This window comes from Mesoplodon bidens (genome assembly GCF_964165515.1).
Source record: "Mesoplodon bidens genome assembly, chromosome: 16".
In the NCBI taxonomy this organism is placed as follows: Eukaryota; Metazoa; Chordata; class Mammalia; order Artiodactyla; family Ziphiidae; genus Mesoplodon; species Mesoplodon bidens.
This window is the reverse complement of record NC_138173.1, coordinates 35325540-35347112: the sequence shown is the minus strand read 5'-3', so window position 1 is coordinate 35347112 and position 21573 is coordinate 35325540. Positions and strand designations below refer to the sequence as shown.

The 21573-nt window shown below is 35.6% G+C and overlaps 1 protein-coding gene across 1 annotated transcript in view; it reads right to left on the bottom strand.

The window, feature by feature from the left end:
* The window catches only part of LOC308630018 (large ribosomal subunit protein uL15-like), a gene marked incomplete at its 5' end in the record, with an annotated part of 39645 nt that extends 24041 nt beyond the window's left edge, over nucleotides 1-15604 (bottom strand). Inside the window, one exon of the mRNA XM_081258415.1 lies at nucleotides 15326-15604. Within this exon, the coding sequence (XP_081114541.1) occupies nucleotides 15326-15604 (279 nt within the window). The remainder of the gene's footprint in view (nucleotides 1-15325) is intronic.
* Nucleotides 15605-21573: the final 5969 nt, after the last annotated feature.

Below are 21573 nucleotides of genomic sequence, written 5' to 3'. Positions count from 1 at the left end.
AGTCTAGATATGAACTTAAGAAAATAATAAGTTAGGTGCATGAAAAATTTTAAATCATTCTTTCTCAAAATGAAGTCTCCAGACCAGCAGAATGTACTAGCATCACTTGGAAAATTGTTAGACACCCTTGTGTCCCACTTCAGACTTACTGAATCAAAAGCTCTGGGGTTAGTTAGGGCCCAGCAATCTGTGTTTCAACAGGCCCTGATGCATATTAAAGTTTGAAAGCCACTGCACAAGTCACCCTTTCTTTAGTCTGTACATAAAAATCATCTGAAAAACTTAAAAAAAAATTCCTGGTTTCAATTTCAGATATAATGAATCAGAATTTTGGGGGTTGGGGCCTAAGAATCTATATTTTTAAAATGCACCCTAAGTAAATCTGATGTGCAGGTTTGTGATCCACTGCTTCAAATAATGGTATACCCTCATATTTAGAAGGGTTTCCTGGAAGTTCTGAAGCTGGTGAAAAAAAAATAGTGAACTTGTTATAATTTTAGGTATCATATTTTAATCTTGGTAACTGAAAAAAGCTAAATATATTTATATCTTGTTAATTTTGTAACTTCTTTTAATGAAAAACTATTTCAAATAATTTTGTTGACAATTTAATTAATTGTTGCAAAACGTTTTCCTCCTTACCTGAAATCAGGGGTTGGTAACCTTTTTCTATAAAGGTCCAAATAGTAAATATTTTAGTCTTTAAATTTATACATAAGATAAAATACATGGCACCCAGTTAAATTTGAATTTCAAATGAACCACAAATAATTTTTTTTTATAAATATATCCACATTGCTGCACAGATCATACTTATAATAAAATTATTTGTGGTTTATCTGAAATTCAAATTTGACTGAGCTTCTTGTATTTTTATTTACTAAAATACAAATCTGGCAACGTTATCCATTTGGTCTCTGACTCTGTTGCAACTACTCAACTTTGACACTATGGTGTGCAAACAGCCATAGACAGTATGTAAGCAAATGGGCATATATTGTGGTATTCCAATAAAACTTTGTTTACAAATATATGTACAGTGCATGGATGGAGTCCCTGCCCATATTAATGAGCACATGTGGTGTGGCCTTCTTTAATCCATCTCTTCGTGCTCCCACCTAACCCTGAATGTTAAATGTGTCTTGTCATACTGCACTGATTACTGAAGCTTTATAGTTAAGTCTTGGACTCAGGTAGTGTGAATCATTAAACTTTGGGGTTATAAACAATTATTTTGGTTATTCTATGTCCTCTGCTTTTTCATATAAATAGTAGGATCATATTTTCAGTTTCTACAAAAGCCTTCTGGGTTTTTGATTGGAATTTCATTGACTCTATCGATCAGTTTGGGGAGAATTGGCATCTTTATAAACATTGATCCTTCTAAACCATGGACACCATATATTTTTTAATTCCTCTCACCAATGTTTTATAGTTTTAACATACAAATCTTGTTAGAGTTAACATACAAATTTTTTAGATTTATTTCTAGTTTATTTTTTGGATGCTATTTTAAATAGTACTTTAAACATTTCAACATGCAATTTTTCAGTGATTGAATATAAAAATACAACTGATATTTGAAGATTGACCTTATATCTTGAGAGCTTGCTAAACTTCTCATTAGATCCAGTGGTCTTTCTTTCTTTCTTTCTTTCTTTTTTTTTTTTTTTTTGTAAATCTTTGGTATTTTCTACATAGACAATCATTCTTCTTAAATTTTTTTTAAAAAGTTTTATTTCTCTTTCCCAATTTTTAAAATTATTTTTCTTCCCTTGTTGCACTGGTTATGATTTCCCATATAATGTTAACAAGGGGTGATCAGAGCATAAAGCATTTCAAAATGTTTTATCTACCATTACATGTTATGTGGAAATGTGGGAGAAAGGCTTTAAGATATAAAATTATGATATACTTATTTTGTAATCATCAGAAAAAAATCAATTAACAATTTTAAAGAGAAAATAATAGATTGTACAAAGTTTTACACCAGCATTTGACAACAGAAATAGGAGGAATGGGAGGATATAGGAGATCACTCTATCCAACTCTCTTATTATACAGACTGTGATACTGATGATCTAAGTTGAAGTGACTGGCAAATTTTAGTATAATAATCAGATCTTGAGACTCTTAGCCACATTCTCTTTCCCTTGAAAGATAATATCTTAAGAAATGATGACATCTCCATAGCCATTGATTTAAGTTTTAATTTTGGGTGTCCAGAGCTCAGTCTCCACACCCTCAACACACCACATAAAAAAACACTGCAGCTTTGCACTTTGAGAAGTGGTCCTTTCTGTCTGCATCCTGCCCGCTGCAGGGGCAGTTTATAGATAAGTATTGATGCTTGGATCCACCACCAAAGATTCTGACTTAATTGGTCTGGGTATAGCCTAGCCATTGGGACTTTTAACAACTCCCCATGTGATTTTATTGTGGTAATATTGTCCTTCCTAAGTGCTCAGAAGCTTTAGGTGGAAACTAGTTATAATCTTAGAATCAGATGTGATTCAGGAGTTTGGGATATTAATATACACCAGGCCCTTCTTTGGACAGCTTAAGTGCTTGGTGTATATCACCCTTGGCCTACTGTCTATATAGACATAAAGAGTTCTTAGAGAGTAATTTCTGCTGCTGGGGAAACGGCCTTTCTGTGCAATCAACTTTCAGTGATCATCCAACATTGATTCCCATCTGGCCTCCACCTGCAGATGTCTGCTTGCCTGTTCTCACTGGCTGGCTTGGCAGAACTGCTCATGCCATCTGTCCTGGGCTGTCTGGACCAAGAGGGTGTGAACAGAGGGCAGACTTTCCAGGGAGACAAAAGTCAGCCATGTACACTAGTCCCCTCCACCAGGAAGCCTACAAAATCCACTGAACCAACCTTAGACACTGGGGACAGACACCAAAAACAATGGGAACTATGAACCTGCAGCCTACGAAAAGGAGACCCCAAACACAGTAAGTTAAGCAAAACGAGAAGACAGAGAAACTCACAGCAGATGAAGGAGCAAGGCAAAATGCCACCAACTTAACAAATGAAGAGGAAATAAGCAGTTTACCTGAAAACGAATTCAGAATAATGACAGTAAAGATGATCCAAAATCTTCAAAATAGAATGGAGAAAATACAAGAAACGTTTAACAAAGACTTAGAAGAACTCAAGAGAAAACAGTGAGGAACAACACAATAAATGCAATTAAAACTTCTCTAGAAAGGATCAATAACAGAATAACTGAGATAGAAGAACGGATAAGTGACCTGGAAGATAAAATAGTGGAAATAAATACTGCAGAGCAGAATAAAGAAAAAAGAATGAAAAGAATTGAGGACAGTCTCAGCATCGTCTAGGACAGCACTAAATGCACCAACATTCGAATTATAGGAGTCCCAGAAGAAGAAGAGAAAAAGAAAGGGACTGAGAAAATATTTGAAGACATTATAGTTGAAAACTTCCCTAATATGGGAAAAGAAAGAGTTAATCAAGTCCAGGAAGCACAGAGAGTCCAATACAAGATAAATCAGAGGAGAAAAAAGTCAAGACACATATTAATCAAACTATTAAAAATTAAATACAAAGAAAAAATATTAAAAGCAGCAAGGGAAATACAACAAATAACACACAATGGAATCCCCATACGGTAAACAGCTGATCTTTCAGCAGAAACCCTGCAAGCCAAAAGGGAGTGGGAAGACATATTTAAAGTGATGAAGGAGAAAAATCTAAAACCAAGATTACTCTACCCAGGAAGGATTTCATTCAGATTTGACAGAGAAATTAAAATCTATACAGACAAGCAAAACCTAAGAGAATTCAACACCATCAAACGAGGTTTACAACAAATGGTAAAGGAAATTCTCTAGTCAGGAAACACAAGAGAAGGAATAGGCCTACAATAACAAAGCCAAAACAATTAAAGAAAATGGTAATAGGAACATAAATATTGATAATTACCTTAAATATAAATGCATTAAATGCTCCAACCAAAAGATATAGACTTGCTGAATGGATAGAAAAACAAGACCACTATATATGCTGTCTAGAAGAGACCCACAGCACACCTAGGGACACATACAGACTGAAAGTGAGGACATGGAAAAAGATATTCCATGTAAATGGAAATCAAAAGAAAGATGGAGCAGCAATTCTCATATCAGACAAAACTGACTTTAAAACAAAGACCATTACAAGAGACAAAGAAGGACACTACATAATGATCAAGGGATCAATCCAAGAGGAAGACATACAAACTGTAAATATTTAAGCACCCAACATAGAAGCACCTCAATACATAAGGAAAATATTAACAGCCATAAAAGGGGAAATCGACAGTAACAAAATCATAGTAGGAGATTTTAACAGCCCACATTCACCAATGGACAGATCATCCAAAATGAAAATAAATAAGGAAACACAGCTTTAAAGGATACATTAAACAAGATGGACTTAATTGATATTTATAAGACATACCATCCCAAAACAACAGAATACCCATTCTTCTCAAGTGCTCATGGATCATTCTCTAGGATAAATCATATCTTGGGTCACAAATCAAACCTTGGTAAATTTAAGAAAATTGAAATTGTATCAAGTATCTTTCTGAACCACAACACTATGAATTACAGGAAAAAAATCTGTAAAAAATGCAAACACATGGAGGCTAAACAATACACTACTTAATAACGAAGTGATCACTGAAGAAATCAAAGAGGAAATTAAATAATACCTAGAAACAAATGAAAATGAAAACAGAATGACCCAAAACCTATGCGATGCAGAAAAAGTAGTTCTAAGAGGGAAGTTTATAGCAATACAATCCTACCTTAAGAAACAAGAAACATCTCAAGGAAACAACCTAAACTTATACCTAAAGCAATTAGAGAAAGAAGAACCAAAAAACCCCAAAGTTAGCAGAAGGAAAGAAATCATAACAATCAGATCAGAAATGAATGAAAAAGAAATGAAGGAAATGATAACAAATATCAATAAAACTAAAAGCTGGTTCTTTGAGAAGATAAACAAAATTGATAAACCATTAGCCAGACTCATCACAAAAATAAGGGAGAAGACTCAAGTTAATAGAATTAGAGACGAAAAAGGAGGAGTACCAACTGACACTGCGGAAATACCAAGGATCATGAGAGATTACTGTAAGCAACTATATGCCAATAAAATGGACAAACTGGAAGAAATGGACAAATTCTTAGAAATGCACAACGTTCTGAGACTGAACCAGGAAGAAATAGAAAATACGAACAGACCAATCACAAGCACTGAAATTGAAACTGTGATTAAAAATCTTCCAACAAATAAAAGCCTGCAACCAGATGGCTTCACAGGTGTATTCTATCAAATATTTAGAGAAGCGCTAACACCTATCCTTCTCAAACTCTTCCAAAATATAGCACAGGGAGGAACACTCCCAAACGCATTCTAGAAGGCCACCATCACTCTGATATCAAAACCAGCCAAAGATGTCACAAAGAAAGAAAACTACAGGCCAATATCACCGATGAACATAGATGCAAAAATCCTCAACAAAATACTAGCAAACAGAATCCAACAGCACATTAAAAGGATCATACACTATGATCAAGTGAGGTTTATCCCAGGAATGCAAGGATTCTTCAATATATGCAAATCAATCAACGTGATACACCATATTAACAAACTGAAGGAGAAAGACCATATGATCATCTCAATTGATGCAGAGAAAGCTTTTGACAAAATTCAACACCCATTTATGATAAAAACCCTGCAGAAAGTAGGCATAGAGGGAACTTTCCTCAACATAATAAAGGCCACATATGACAAACCCACAGCCAACATCATCCTCAATGGTGAAAAATTGAAACTATTTCCACTATGATCAGGAACAAGACAAGGCTGCCCATTCTCAACACTATTACTCAACATACTTTTGGAAGTTTGAGCCACAGCAATCAAAGAAGATAAGGAAATAAAAGGAATCCAAATGGGAAAAGAGGAAGTAAAGCCGTCACTTTTTGCAGGTGACATGATAATATACATAGAGAATCCTAACGATGTTACCAGAAAACTACTAGAGCTAATCAATGAATTTGGTAAAGTAGCAGGATACAAAATTAATGCACAGAAATCTCCTGCATCCCTATTCACTAATGATGAAAAATCTGAAAGAGAAATTAAGGAAACAGTCCCATTTACCACTGCAACAAAAAGAGTAAAATATCTAGGAATATACCTACCTATGGAGACAAAAGACCTGTATGCAGAAAACTATAAGACACTGATGAAAGAAATTAAAGATGATACAAATAGATGGAGAGATATACCATGATCTTGGATTGGAAGAATCAACATTGTGAAAATGATTATACTATGCAAAGCAATCTACAGATTCAATGCAATCCCTCTCAAAGTACCACTGGCATTTTTCACAGAACTAGAACAAAAAAATTCACAATTTGTATGGAAACACAAGACACCGAATAGCCAAAGCAATGTTAAGAATGAAAAACAGAACTGGAGGAATCAGACTCCCTGACTTCAGACTATATTACAAAGCTACAGTAATCAAGAGAGTATAGTTCTGGAACAAAAACGGAAATATAGATCAATGGAAGAGGTTAGAGAGCCCAGAGATAAACCCACCTTATCTTTCATAAAGGAGTCAAGAACATACAGTGGAGAAAAGACAGCCTCTTCAATAAGTGGTGCTGGGAAAAGTGGACAGCTACATGTAAAAGAATGAAATTAGAACACTCCCTAACACCATACACAAAAATAAACTCAAAATGGATTAAAGACCTAAATGTAAGTCCAGACACTATCAAACTCTTAGAGGAAAACTTAGGCAGAACACTCTATGACATAAATCACAGCAAGGTCTTTTTTGATCCACCTTGTAGAGTAATGGAAATAAAAACAAAAATAACCAAATGAGAGCTAATGAAACTTAAAAGCTTTTGCACAGCAAAGGAAACCATAAACAAGATGAAGAGACAACCCTCAGAATGGGAGAAAATATTTGCAAATGAAGCAACTGACAAAGGATTAATCTCCAAAATTACAAGCAGCTCATGCAGTTCAATATCAAAAAAACAACAACCCAATCCAAAAATGGACAGAAGACCTAAATAGACATTTCTCCAAAGAAGATATACTGATCGCCAACAAACACATGAAAGCATGCTCAACATCATTAATCGTTAGAGAAATGTAAATCAAAACTACAATGAGATATCATCTCACACCGGTCAGAATGGCCATCATCAAAAAATCTACAAACAATAAATGCTGGAGAGGGTGTGGAAAAAAGGGAACCCTCCTGCAGTGTTGGTGGGAATGTAAATTGATAAAGCTACTATGGAAAACACTATGGTTGTTCCTTAGAAAACGAAAAATAGAACTACCATACGACCCAGCGATCCCACTACTGGGCATATACTCTGAGAAAATCATAATTCAAAAAGTATCATGTACCAATATGTTCATTGCAGCTCTATTTACAGTAGCCATGACATGGAAGCCACCTAAGTGTCCATCGACAGATGAATGGATAAAGAAGATGTGGCACATATATACAATGGAATGTTACTCAACCATAAAAAGAAACAAAATTGAGTTATTTGTATTGAGGTGGATGGATGTAGAGTCTGTCATACACAGTGAAGTAAGTCAAGTCAGAAAGAGAGAAACAAATTCCATATGCTAACACATATATATGGAATCTAAAAAAAAAAAAGGTCATGAAGAACCTAGGTGCAAGACAGGAATAAAGACACAGACCTACTAGAGAATGGACTTGAGGATATGGGGAGGGGGAAGAGTAAACTGGGACAAAGTGAGAGAGTGGCATGGACATATATACACTACCAAACGTAAAATAGATAGCTAGTGGGAAACAGCCGCATAGCACAGGGAGATCAACTCGGTTCTTTGTGACCACCTAGAAGGATGGGATAGGGATGGTGGAAGGAGGGAGACGCAAGAGGGAAGAGATATGAGGATATATATATATATATATATATATATATATATGTGTGTGTGTGTGTGTGTGTGTGTGTGTGTGTATATATAACTGATTCTTTTTCTATAAAGCAGAAACTAACACACTATGTAAATCAATTATACTGCAATAAAGATGTTAAAAAAAAGCCATGTTGCTGTGGCTCAGAGCAAATATTTTCTAGCTGGCTCTATTTCACAACTTCTCACATCACATTGTGTCTTAAAAGAGGTGTGGAATATATATATGGAGGATATTTATGTACTTATGAAATAAAAAACAATTATATGCAATTATTTGAATTATTTTCCACAGCCAAACAATTGTTATATGCAATTATTACATGTAAACAATTATTTGCCTATAATAAGGACATACAAATCTTATTTAATGAAATAATTATAATATTTTACCTTCATTTCACTAACCAGTTTATTGACTGTAGTAAGAACTACTCCAAGACCAAAGATTTAAAAAGCTTACAAATTAAAACCACTCCTGATGTGGAAAAATCCCTTCTAATCTGAAACATTCCTTCTGATTCTGTTTTTAAGATCTGTAAACACCATATGTTGAGGGGACAGTATTATCGTGTTTTGACTTAAACTGTGGTCTGTTTCTCTTTCTTTCTTTTTCTTTTTTTATTCTCCTGAGACTGACCTAATTGATTCAAAAGACAAAAGACCAAGGACATTACAAGAGAAATAGGAATTGAATACTAACAATTCATCTACATATGGAATTACTTATTTTATCATCAAAAAATGTTCACACAGAGAATGGCCAAAGTGATTCTTTTACCATCTGATTTTTCAGTTAATGTAAAGAGTCCTGTGCTGCATTCCTACCCTGGAAAGACATGCAGTAAAGTAGATAATGGAAAGTTCTCTTACCCTGGCAAAATAGCAGTTACAATTGACCAAAGAACAAATTTTGCTGCTGAGAAGCTTGGGAAAAAATTTACAGACACCCAAATTCACAAGATCATGGATACCTTTTCTCTGGAAATAGGGTCAAATTTTATGGATTATGAGCGTCAATAAGAGTAAAAGTTTTTTAGAAAATTATTTTCTACCTAAATCTAGCTCCACGTCACTTTCTGCACCCCTCCCTCTCTCCTGATTTGATCCACCTCAGTCCCTCCTTACACATATTCAGACTTGCTGTTTCAGGATGTCCTTGGGTGATGAGTGAGAAAGGCTAACATTCATGTAAGATGATCATCATGTTGATAAAACTGAATCTGTGAGTTCATGGGCTTAATATGCCACAAATCAAAGAACTGTATTGTCAAACATATGTATTTTTTAAAGAATAAACATTATTGACAGCAAGCATATGCCTTATGAAACTGATAACATACAATCCAGCATTGTTTCATCTCAGGACTGGTACACCTGGCTGTACCTCAAACCCTATCCACTGACAGACAATAGAGTTCTTAGTTGTAATATTCAATAAGATTCATCCTCCAGTAAAATCACCTTTGTCAAGTGCCGAGACACAGATGACTGCTCACTAGTAGTGGAGGCCACACCTGTTGAGTCCATGAATAAAGATGCAAGTCTAAGACCTCTTAAATTCAGGCCAGGCAAAGGAGAGTCCTTCATGATTCCACTCAGGAAAAAGCATGTGCCTGAAGCCATCTGATTTCACAGATTGCAGGGCAATGCACACCCCATCCTGGAGGTATTGATAGATGGGTCAGGATGAGTCGAGATGCAAGCCTAATGTGCACCCCTCCCCATTTTCCACAGCCAAACAAGTACACCTCCTTTCTCCTGGGAGAAAAACAAATGGGTTTAGAACAGAAGAGAAATAAGGGGAGAATATTTCTCTCCTTTTGCTGTGGGAACTAGATAAGAAAACAATTGAAAGTAAATACTGTTTCTTTGGCCCTGGATGTTTCCAAGTAACATTTTTAGGAACTCTAATAATAACAGCTAATATTTTTGAGCATTTATCATGCATTAAGCACTTCTATAAGCATATGAATTAACTAATGTAATCCGCACAACAATGCTCCTAGTATTTATTATCTCCATATTCCCGAAGAAGAAACTGAGACTAAAAGAGAATTACACAGAAAGTATGTGACGTGTTTATGTTTAAACTTTACACTGAGGTTAGAGTCTGCATTATTAACCATTATTTTATAGGGATGTCTTTGAATAAGCACTTTATGTACATCAGCTTATTAAATCTCAACAATGCTATGAAGTGACTACTGTTGTTTTCCTACTTTACAGATTAAGCTACCGACGTCTGGAGAGGTTAAACAACTTGCTTAAGAAAACACATCTGTACACTTCTGGAGATGAGGTCCAAACCCACACAGGTTGACCAGAGACAGCTCCCTTAACATCCTTGCAATATGCCCAATGTTTCTGATCAACCACAGTCAGCAGAGACTTCATCTCTGTGGTCTTCTGCTTACCTCCTCCCTTTGCCTTCGGCATTGCCATCTCCACCCCTGTCCTAGGATGAGCTCATGTGAACATAATTGACTACACCAGCTCCGGGGTCACTCATTTCGCCATTCCTAAGCTCCAGGTCATGGCAGGCTGCATTTTCAAATCACATAATCATTATACTTTAGGACTGATATTAAAACTGTGGATGGTATTTCTATCTATGTTTGCCCTTGTGACAGAAAATACCTATGCAAAAAGAATGCATTTTCAAACATCAAAATATACTTCAAAATAGAGCTTAAATACTAAGACTTTCAGTCTGACTAGGTACCTTTAGAAAGCAAGCTATCTTTTGTTCAAAATATATTTGATATGAGGAAGCAAGAGTTAGAATATATTTCCCCTGGAGTCTATAAAATTCACATAGCTTGCAATAGAACATCATAAATTTACTTGAGCCCTTTCAGATATTGAAACTAAATATATCAAATATAAAATACATTCACATATCTTTAACCTGCACATGCTTATGGTAGTTGGTCTCTGTGGAATTTCTCTTCTCGTTGTATAATGACTGTAAATTCTTTGAGAGGCAGGGAGAGAAGGAACATTCCTTTCAATATCTCCAAATGATAAAAGATAGACATCTTTTGTTTGATGAGAACTATGGTCAAAATAACCATTTAAAGGATACAGAAAAAGAGAGCACAGAGCAAAGTACAATTGAACAAAACCAGACCCTGAGTCTCTTTGGCAGAGAGAGTCCAGATATAGCACAGATGGATCCCGAAAAAGGTCAGCATCATTAGACTTTTAAAATGAGGAATGCAATCTTTGATAGGAGGTGGGGGAACAAAAGCTTTCTTGGCTGTTGTCCACTTTGGAAGTCTTTATCAAAGAATAAGAGGAGTTTCCTTTTGATAATGGCCTCTTAGATAGAGTTAATCCTTCAATTTTGGATTCCCCCTGTTGTCTCGTGCCAGCTACAAATACTTAAAACAACTCCAAGATTCCTAATGTCTATGTAAGTGCAACTGCAAACACTGAATAAGGTGTGAACATTTCACTACATTATAAAATATTTTTACCAATATTGTCTTGAAAATCCAAATGTGGACTTCAGTGTTTATCTGAATAACGTCAAACAAGAAATTTTGTTTAGAAAATTTTCAGGTTTGTGAAAGTTTCAGGGAGAGGGAAAGGGAATCCCTAATTTCATGGTTTCCAGTGATATGCTGGCAGAGGATAGAAGGGTTCTAGCTTTTGGGATGATAGCAGGAACCATTGCCTGAAAAATCAGAGACACCTGACCCAAGAGGTATCCTGGATTGGTGGAGAGAGTATTAAACAGAGAATCAAAATTATAGATTTTCACTGAGCCTGCCTTAAGTTGCCTATCCTGGATCTCAGCTATTAAACTGGGTAAGCTCTGGGGGCCTCTTTCAAAAGTCTAAGCTATAAATTTACTGTTATTGTTAGTAGCTCTTATTATTATTATTATCATTTTTATTATAACCCACTTTGTACAAAAAGTGTTTGAGGTCATGGCTTGAAAAAACAGACAACTTGCAACTAGATACAATAAGTAGATAAATGGGTCAAAGGAAGAGTAGAATAGTTAAAATAAAGATTAGTGCCCTGCCACTAATATTGATATTAAGGTGGTCTGAAGTACTGGCTAAAGGTAAGACAAGTTTTTATGCAGAAAAAGTTCTTGGTCCACTTGAACTTTTATGCCCATGGGTGACTGAGTTCCCAAAGTCCAATTCTATAGAACACAACTATACCAGTTTATTTTGAAGTATTTTCAAATGAACCATTGCCAAGTGTCTGTGGTAGCTAAAAAGTTTCAGTGAAATACACACAGGTTAACTAATTTAAAACAACTCAGCTTCTTATAAAAATCAGATAAAGATTAGTGAGTAAAACGTAACCCTGGAACATGGAATGATTTGATTCCATGTGTAGAACTGACAGGTACTTGCTAATTAAATATTAGAGGCCACCTGTCAAAAATGATTATTTTGGTCTTAGAATAATTGATTTTGTCTCACTCTTTTTTATGAAAATCACATGGAAACCCAACTACTGTATGTAAATTGGCCTTTGTACTTGTACACAGAGGGCAAGGAGACATCAAAGAAAGATGCAGACCACTCCAGGTTGGTAGGTAGCATGTTTAATAAGCAAGGGAACTTACTTAGGAGGGTGTCTTGGGCGGTTGAGTAGATTCCCGCACATGTGCACCAGAATCTTAAAGTTTATATAGAAGCCTTATCTGGGTTCAGTCACCTATACTGTTCATATGGCCTCAACAACACCTTACTCTCTGAACTGTGTCCTTGGGGCAGCTTCTAGTGTGGGGAAGGCAAGTGGAACACACATCCCAAGGGCGGAAAGGGAGTGAGGAGACTAATTGCCTGGATCCAGTTTGCCGGTCAACCTGATGGTCATGTCCTGTCGATGACCTCCTCCAACAACTACTCTTTTTATCACTATTCTTAGCTACCTAGGATCGTCATTGTCTTTGAGCCAGCATATAACTACAGGTACAATGAAGGAGACATTTGTCTAGTTGATCAGAACAAACCTGATGAGAATTGAAATGACAGATTGTGGTACAAGATCACTCGATTATCCATTTGAAAACAGTGAAATAGAGAAGAATGTTTAGCTCTTTATATTTGGTAGTACATGGCTATAGCTCCTACTTCTTAAGTATTGCCTTCAAATCATTAAGGTGCAAGGCAAAGAGAAGGAGGCCAAAACCCATCACCATTTTACATATCTCAATCTAAAAAAGTGATACAAATGAACTTATTTACGAAACAGAAATAGACTCACAGACTTTGAAAACAACCTTTCCAAAGGGGAAAGGTTGGGGGAGGGATAAACTAGGAGTGTGGGGTTAACATATACACACTACTATATATAAAATAATCAATAAGGACCTACTGTATAGCACTGGGAAATCTACTCAATATTTTGTAATAACCTATATGGGAAAAGAATCTAAAAAAGAATGGCTATGTGTATATGTATAACTGGATCACTTTACAAACTAAACGACATTGTAAATAAACTATAATTCAATATAAAAAATTAAATTAAATTAAAAAAATTTGATATCCAGTCTGTACATTAATAACAATGAATCTAGGTAAATTCATACATGATCGGTTTCTGCCCACAGTCAAACCCTAAGTAGATACCAGCTGAAGAATAGTCAGTCTTCTGCTACACCTCTGAATTTCTCAAAATATGATGGAGTGTGTTACAATCATCAATTGTTGGAAGAGCTCACCTGCTCCTTGTGTGAAATATTGGCCAAAACTTAACAATTTGTGGGAAAAAAAACTGGCATGAAGTTAGAAAAAAGTGTTTAACTAACCAACATGTTCATAATTTGCTGAGGCTATAGGGTTTTCTTTTCTTTTTCTTTAGTTTTATTGAGATATTATTACATATAGCACAGTAAAAGTTTAAGGGGTACAACATAATGACCTGAATTATAAATACTGCAAAATGATTACCACAGTAAGTTTAGTAAACATCCATCTCCTTATATAGTTACAAATTTTTTCCCCTTGTGTTAAGAACTTTTAGGATTTACTCTTAGCAACTTTCAAATATACCATACAGCAGCATTAACTATAGTCATCATGGTGTACTTTACATCCCTAATATTAATTTATCTTACAACTGAAAGTTTGTACCTCTCAACTACCTTCATTCAATTCCTCCTCTCTCCACCCCCGGCCTTTGGTAAGAACAAATATATCTCTTTTTCTATGAGTTTTGTTTGTTTGTTTTTTTAGATTTTATGTATAAGTGAGATCAAACAGTATTTGTCTATCTGTCTGGCTTATTTCATTTAGCATAGTGTCCTCAAGATCCATCCATGTTGTTGCAAATGGCAGGATTTCCTTCTTTTCTTAGGGCCATATATTATCCATATATCCATATCCATATATATATATATATATATATATATATATATATATATATATATATATATATATATATATATATATATATATATATATATATATATATATATATATATATATATATATATATATATATATATATATATATATATATATATATATATATATATATATATATATATATATATATATATATATATATATATATACATACAGTAAGTCCCCTACATATGAATGAGTTCTGAGAGCATGTTTGTAAGTCTAATTTGTTCGTAAGTCAAACAAAGTTAGTGTAGGTACCCAACCAACACAATCGGCTGTATAGTACTGTACTGTAATAGGTTTATAATAATTTTCTCACAAATGATACATGAAAAACAAATAATAAAAAATAAAGAAAACATTTTTAATCTTACAGTACAATATCTTGAGAAGTACAGTAGTACAGTACAAGAGCTGACATACAGGGGCTGGCATCAAGTGAACAAGAAAGAAGAGTTACTGACTGGAGGAGAGAGAGGAGGTGGGAAATGGTAGAGCTGAAGGATTATTAGCAATAGGAGATGGAGGGAAAGGTGCAATTTCACTTATGCCTGACGTTGAAGGCACAGGTTCTAGTTCCTTGCTGGATTCGATTCTATCTACCCTCTTGAAAAAATGATCCAGTGATATCTGGGTAGTAGCTCTGTAAGCTTCACATACTGTTCTACATTTGGGTCCTGTGTCTCAAAAACTAACAGTGCCTCCTCAAATAAAGAAAATCCCCTTGCCATTTCCTGCATCATGAATCTCTTCAGTTCTTCAGTTCTTCTTCCTCTTGTCTCTCTTTGTCCTTTCTCTGGGCCTCCAATTCCATCAGGTCTTCACTAGTAAGCTCCTCGTGTTACGCAGCAAGGAGTTCAATGAAGTCCTCCTCTTGCAGATCTAGCTCCAGCTTCTCTCTGAGGATCAATAAGTTGCAGAAGACCTCTTTGGACTCCTCATCCACCTTCTCAAATCCACAAAAATCATGAACAAATTGCAGGCAAAGGTTCTTCCAAGCCACATTCATGGTGACAGCTGTAACCTCATGCCAAGCAAAGTCAATGTTTTTTATGGCCTCATAGATGTTATAGTCCTTACAAAATTTTTGCAAGGTTGTTCCTGATTTGTCACTCACCTTTACTGCTTGACAAAAAGTGTGACATAAATAATATTTCTTGAAAGTCGCTATAACTCCCTGGCCCATAGGTTGGATGAGCGACATAGTATTTGGTGGCAGATGCACTACTTTGATGTTGGGATGAAAGTTGTCCATGAATGGAGGGTGGCCCAGAGCACTGTTGAGCAGCAAAATAATGTTGAATGAGACTTCCTCCTCCAAGCAATATTTCTCTACCTCCAGGATAAAATGGTGGAAAAACCAGCCTTGGAAAAGGGCCTGTGTAACACAGGCTTTGAGGTTACTCTTCCACACAACAGGAAGAGAGCCCTTGACTATGTTTTTTAAGGGCTCTTGGTTTCTCTGAATAATAAACTAAGAGAGGCTTCAGCTTCATATCACTGGAAGCATTGCCACCAAACAATACAGTTAGCCTATCCTTTGCTACGTTATAGCCTGACATCAACTTTTCCTCCTTAGTGATGTAACTTCGGTCTGGCATCCTCTTCCAGTACAGTCCTGTCTCATCTACATTAAAAACTTGCTTGGGTAAATACACGCCTTCACCAAGAATTTATCGAAGGGTTTCAGGAAATTTCCGGGCAGCTACCATATCTGCACTTGCTGCCTCGCCACTTACTTTTACGTTGTGAAGGTTGGCTCTAGCCTTGAACTGATGAAATCAGCCATGGCTGACATTAAAAGATGTTCCCTCTGATTCTTCTTCATGTTTCTTCTTCAAGTCTTCATAAAGGCTTTTAACTTTCTCTTGAAACAGCATTAAGCTAAGCAAGACTCGACACTGATGCTGATCCTGCATCCACACACTGAGAAGTTTCTCCATCTCCTCCCTCACTTTTCCACATTATTGTTGACATCATCGGCACAGCAGACTTCACATGTTCCATGATCTTGCCTTTGTTTAGAATCCTGCTGATGGTTGAACGATTCATGTTATAAGAATGAGCAATGTCTACCAACTTTTGCCTTTCTCTACTCTCTCAATTATTTTCACTTTTGTTCCCATCATTATCTCTTGGTGCTTCTTAGCAGTACCAGCTATATCACTGTTGCTTTTACACTTGCTTCTGGATACCCTGGGCTTGAAATAAAGAGACTGTACTACCGTACTGTATGCAGTACTGTAAAGTACAAAAAGCACAACCACTTGTAGAGGATACACACACGTGACAATGTACACCAGACACATACATGAACTAACTTACGTGATTGGACATGTGAATGCACGTTTACATATTTGAAAGTTCGCAACCTGAAATATGTAGAAGACACTGTATACGTTATATATATATATATATATATGTATATGTATATATATATATATATATACATATATATATATACACATACACACACACACACATCACATTCTCTTTATCCATTCATCTACTGATGGACACGTAGGTTGTTCCCATGTCATGGCTATTGTGAATAATGCTGCAATGAACATGGGGGTGCAGATATCTTTTTGACATAATTTAATTTTTTTCAGATATATACCCTGAAGTGGAATTGCTGGATAGATTTTCTTTCTTTTAGAAAACTGATAATTTCTACTTTGGGCCCTTTCAGTGTAAAATTGGGGGTCATACTCATAGAGTTAACAACAGAAAATGAGGAGTCAATGATCAGGACTCACAAAAAAGAATTAGTATAATAAAATTCCAGTGGTAAAAAGACAGAGATTCTATAAAACTCTGCCGTTACTTTTCTGTTAAAAAACAGCCTCTGTAAATGCCAACCAAGATTGGTACTTCTATAATTGTATTTATTGTTTGCCAAATTCATGACAAGAGAAAATATATCATCAAATCTGACCTCATTCTTTTCTAATTGCCAAAATCATGTCTTACTATCAGGATTATTACATTTAAATTTTATAAGGGCTGTAAAGAGCCTAGTACAGTTTAAATGACACAAGCACCTATGTGGCTATTTCCAAATTCTGTCTCCCCCGTTACCCCTCCAACCTGGTCAAGAGTTAGTTTAGCTCCTTGGTGGTCTTCTTCAAACAAAGGACTAAGAGAGTGAGCCCCATGACTAAAAACACGCATAGTACATGCACCAGTTTTAGTTTTATATACTGAGTGATATAGACTGAATATTTGTGTTTCTCCCCTCCTCCCCACCAAATTTATATGTTGAAACCTAATCCACAGTGCAATGGTATTAGAGGGTGAGGCATTTGGGAGATGATTAGGTCATGAGGGTGGAGCCCACATGAATGAGATTAGTGCCATTTAAAAGAGACCTCAGAGAACTCCCTTGCCTCTTCTGCCATGTGAGGACACAGCAAAAAGCCATCTATGAACCAGGAAATGGACTCTCATCAGACACTGAATCTACCAGCCCCTCAATCTTGGAATTTTTCAGCCCACAAAACGGACATGAATTGCTGTTGTTTATAAGTAACCTAGTTTATGGTATTCTGTTATAGCAGCCTGAATGGACTAAGACACTGAGACATCAATGATGGAAGTTTAAAAAAGTTCCTAGGCTTAAAAGGTCACTAATGGATATTGAAAAAAAAATTTATTCTATTTTTCTAAAAAATTGAAGACTTACCATTCCAGTCTTATGAACAAAACAGTATGGTATAACTTTCTCAAGGATTAGGGAAGGGGCTGCTATTGTGTTCTACTTGGTCTCAAAAACCTTACTAAATGTGTTGGTAAGCAAAGAGGATAAACATAATACAGCCTGTAACGTTGGCCCACCAGGAAGTGATGCAAAGATAGGTACACCCAGAGTTATTTTATGTTTTACCATTTAGAATATTTGCATAGGATATTTCACATATATTATCACATTTAATTATCATTTCATAAGCTTATTTTACAGATGAGGAAACTGAGGATAGGAGAATAGGAATAATATTTACCATATTTAGTACATATGAGTCTTGTCTGATATAGTCTCCTCAAAATAAGAAAGCATTTCTTAATAATTATTTCATTAAAAGTTAATGTTAAAGCTGTTGCTGTCTTAGTAGTTTATGGTTTGTAACAATCTTCAAGTAATAAATTTAAACAAGGTAGATTGGATTATAGACATTTAAAGAAAAAGTAAGTTAAACTACATATGTTTTCTCTTTTCAGTAGTGACAATTAATATTGATATTTGGTTGGTTGAAATGATTACCTACTTCTAAGATATAACGGTAATAATTTTACCAAAAATTCCAAGTACAATGTACCAAGAACTAGTTTCTTTTTTGTTAATTAACTTTTATTGGAATATAGTTCCTTTACAATGTTGTGTTACTTTCTACTGTACAGCAAAGTGAATCAGCTATATGTACACATATATCCCCTCTTTTTGGATTTCCTTCCCATTTAGGTCACCACAGAGCATTGAGTAGATTTCCCTGAGCTATACATACGTTCTCATTTGTTATCTATTTCATACTTGGTATTGGTAGTGTATATAAGTCAATCCCAATTTTCCAATTCATCCCACTCACCCCCTTTTCCCCTTTGGTATCCATATGTCTGATGTCTACATCTGTGTCTCTACTTCTGCTTTGCAAAAAGATCATCTATACAATTTTTCTAGATTCCACATATATGCGTTAATATATGATATTTGTTTTTCTCTTTCTGACTTACTTCACTCTGTATGACACCCTCTAGGTCCATCCACATCTCTACATGACCCAATTTTGTTCCTTTTTATGGCTGAGTATATTCCACTGTATATATGTATCACATCTTCTTTATCCATTCATCTGTGAATGGACATTTAGGTTGCTTCCATGTCCTGGATATTGTAAATAGTGCTGCTATATACTCCAAATGCAACTGTTTTTCTCTGGGTATATGCCCAGTAGCAGGATTGCTGGGTCATATGATCATTGTATTTTTAGTTTTTTAAGGAAATTCCATACTGTTTTCCATAGTGGCTATATCAATTTACATTCCCACCAACAGTGCAAGAGGGTTCACTTTTCTCCACACCGTCTCCATCACTTACTATTTGTAGATTTCTTTTTGATGATGGCCATTCTGACCAGTGTGTGGTGATACCTCATTGTAGTTTTGATTAGCATTTCTCTAGTAATTAGTGATGTTGAGCATCTTTTAATGTGTTTGTTGGCCATCTGTATGTTTTCTTTTGAGAAATGTCTGTTTAGGTCTTCTGCCCATTTTTTGACTGAGTTGTTTGTTTTTTTGATATTGAGCTGCATGAGTTGTTTGTATATTTTGGAAATTAAGCCTTTGTCAGTTGCTTCATTTGCAAATATTTGCTCCCATTCTGAGGATTGCTTTTCGTGTTGTTTATTGTTTCCTTTGCTGTGCAAAAGCTTTGAAGTTTCATTAGGTCCCATTTGTTTATTTATTTTTGTTTTTATTTCCATTACTCTAGAAGGTGGGTCAAAAAAGATGTTGCTGTGATATATGTCAAAGGGTGTTCTGCCTATGTTTTTCTCCAAGAATTTTATAGTGTCTGGCCTTACATTTAGGTTTTTAATCCATTTTGAATTTATTTTTGTGTATGGTGTTAGGGAGTATTCTAATTTCATTCTTTTACATGTAGCTGTCCAGTTTTCCCAGCACCACTTATTGAAGAGACTGTCTTTTCTCCATTGTATATCCTTGCCTCCTTTGTCATAGATTAGTTGACCACAGGTGCGTGAGTTTATCTCTGGGCTTCCTATCCTGTTCCATTGATCTATATTTCTGTTTTTGTGCCAGCATCATATTGTCTTGATTACTGTAGCTTTGTAGTATAGTCTGAAGTCAGGAGTCTGATTCCTCCAGCTCCTTTTTTTTCCCCTCAAGACCTCTTTGGCTATTCAGTGTCTTTTTTGTCTCCATACAAATTTTAAAATTTTTTGTTCTACTTCTATAAAAAATGTCATTGGTAATTTCATAGGGATTACATTAGGTAGTAGATTGTAGATTGCTTTAGGTAATATAGTCATTTCAAAATATTGATTCTTCCAATCCAAGAACACGGTATATCTCTCTATCTGTTTGTGTTGTCTTTGATTTCTTTCATCAGTATGTTATAGTTTTCTACATACAGTCTTTTGCCTCCTTAGGTAGGTTTTATTCCTAGGTATTTTATTCTTCTCGTTGCAACCAAGAACTGGTTTCATATTTCCTATGATACATCTTGATCTCTTATTTCATAATCAGTATTTTCCTTGAACTTGCTCCCAATGCAATTATTACATGAGTTTTCAATGAGTTGATTTTCATCAAAATCTGGTGTCTCAGAGAAAATTGCTTTGGATTAAAAATGTTGGTGTAGGGCTTACCTGGTGGTACAGTGATTAAGAGTCTTCCTGCCAATGCAGGGGACATGGGTTCGAGCTCTGGGACAGGAAGATCCCACATGCCACGGAGCAAGTAAGCCTGTGCACCACAACTAGTAAACCTATGCTCTAGAGCCCGCAAGCCACAACTACTGAAGCCCACGTGCCTAGAGCCTGTGCTCTGCAACAAGAGAAGCCACCAGAATGAGAAGCCTGTGTGCCACAACAAAGAGTAGTCCTTGCTCACTGCAACTAGAGAAAGCCTACGTGCAGCAATGAAGACTCAATGCAGCTGGAAAGAAAGAAAGAAAGAAAGAAAGAAAGAAAGAAAGAAAGAAAGAAAGAAAGAAAGAAAGAAAGAAAGAAAGAAAGAAAGAAAGAAAAAGGAAAATTAACAACAACAACAAAAAAGAAAAATGTTGGTGCAGATCAACTGTTTGCCTTTCAGCAACTGTTTGGCAAAGCTCTCACATTCTGATTCTCCTCAGAGCAGTCTCAAGAGGGGACTATGTCTTGCACAAGTTGTGTCCTTAGGGATATGAAGGCCTGACTCAACAGGCCAAAACCTGAGAGCTGATGTCTTTAAAGTATTTGTCAGAATACCCTTCAAGAAAAGAAAAATAAAACAGATAAAAATCTCTAATACATCTGAAAATGATATACTCTATTGTACTTTCCATTTGGTGAGTGAAAGAACAAATTACATTATTGATTAACGTATTTCATAGATGGATTTTTATCTGTTCAGTACTTCTAGAGAAGGTTACTAATATACAGTTCTGTATCAAAAAGT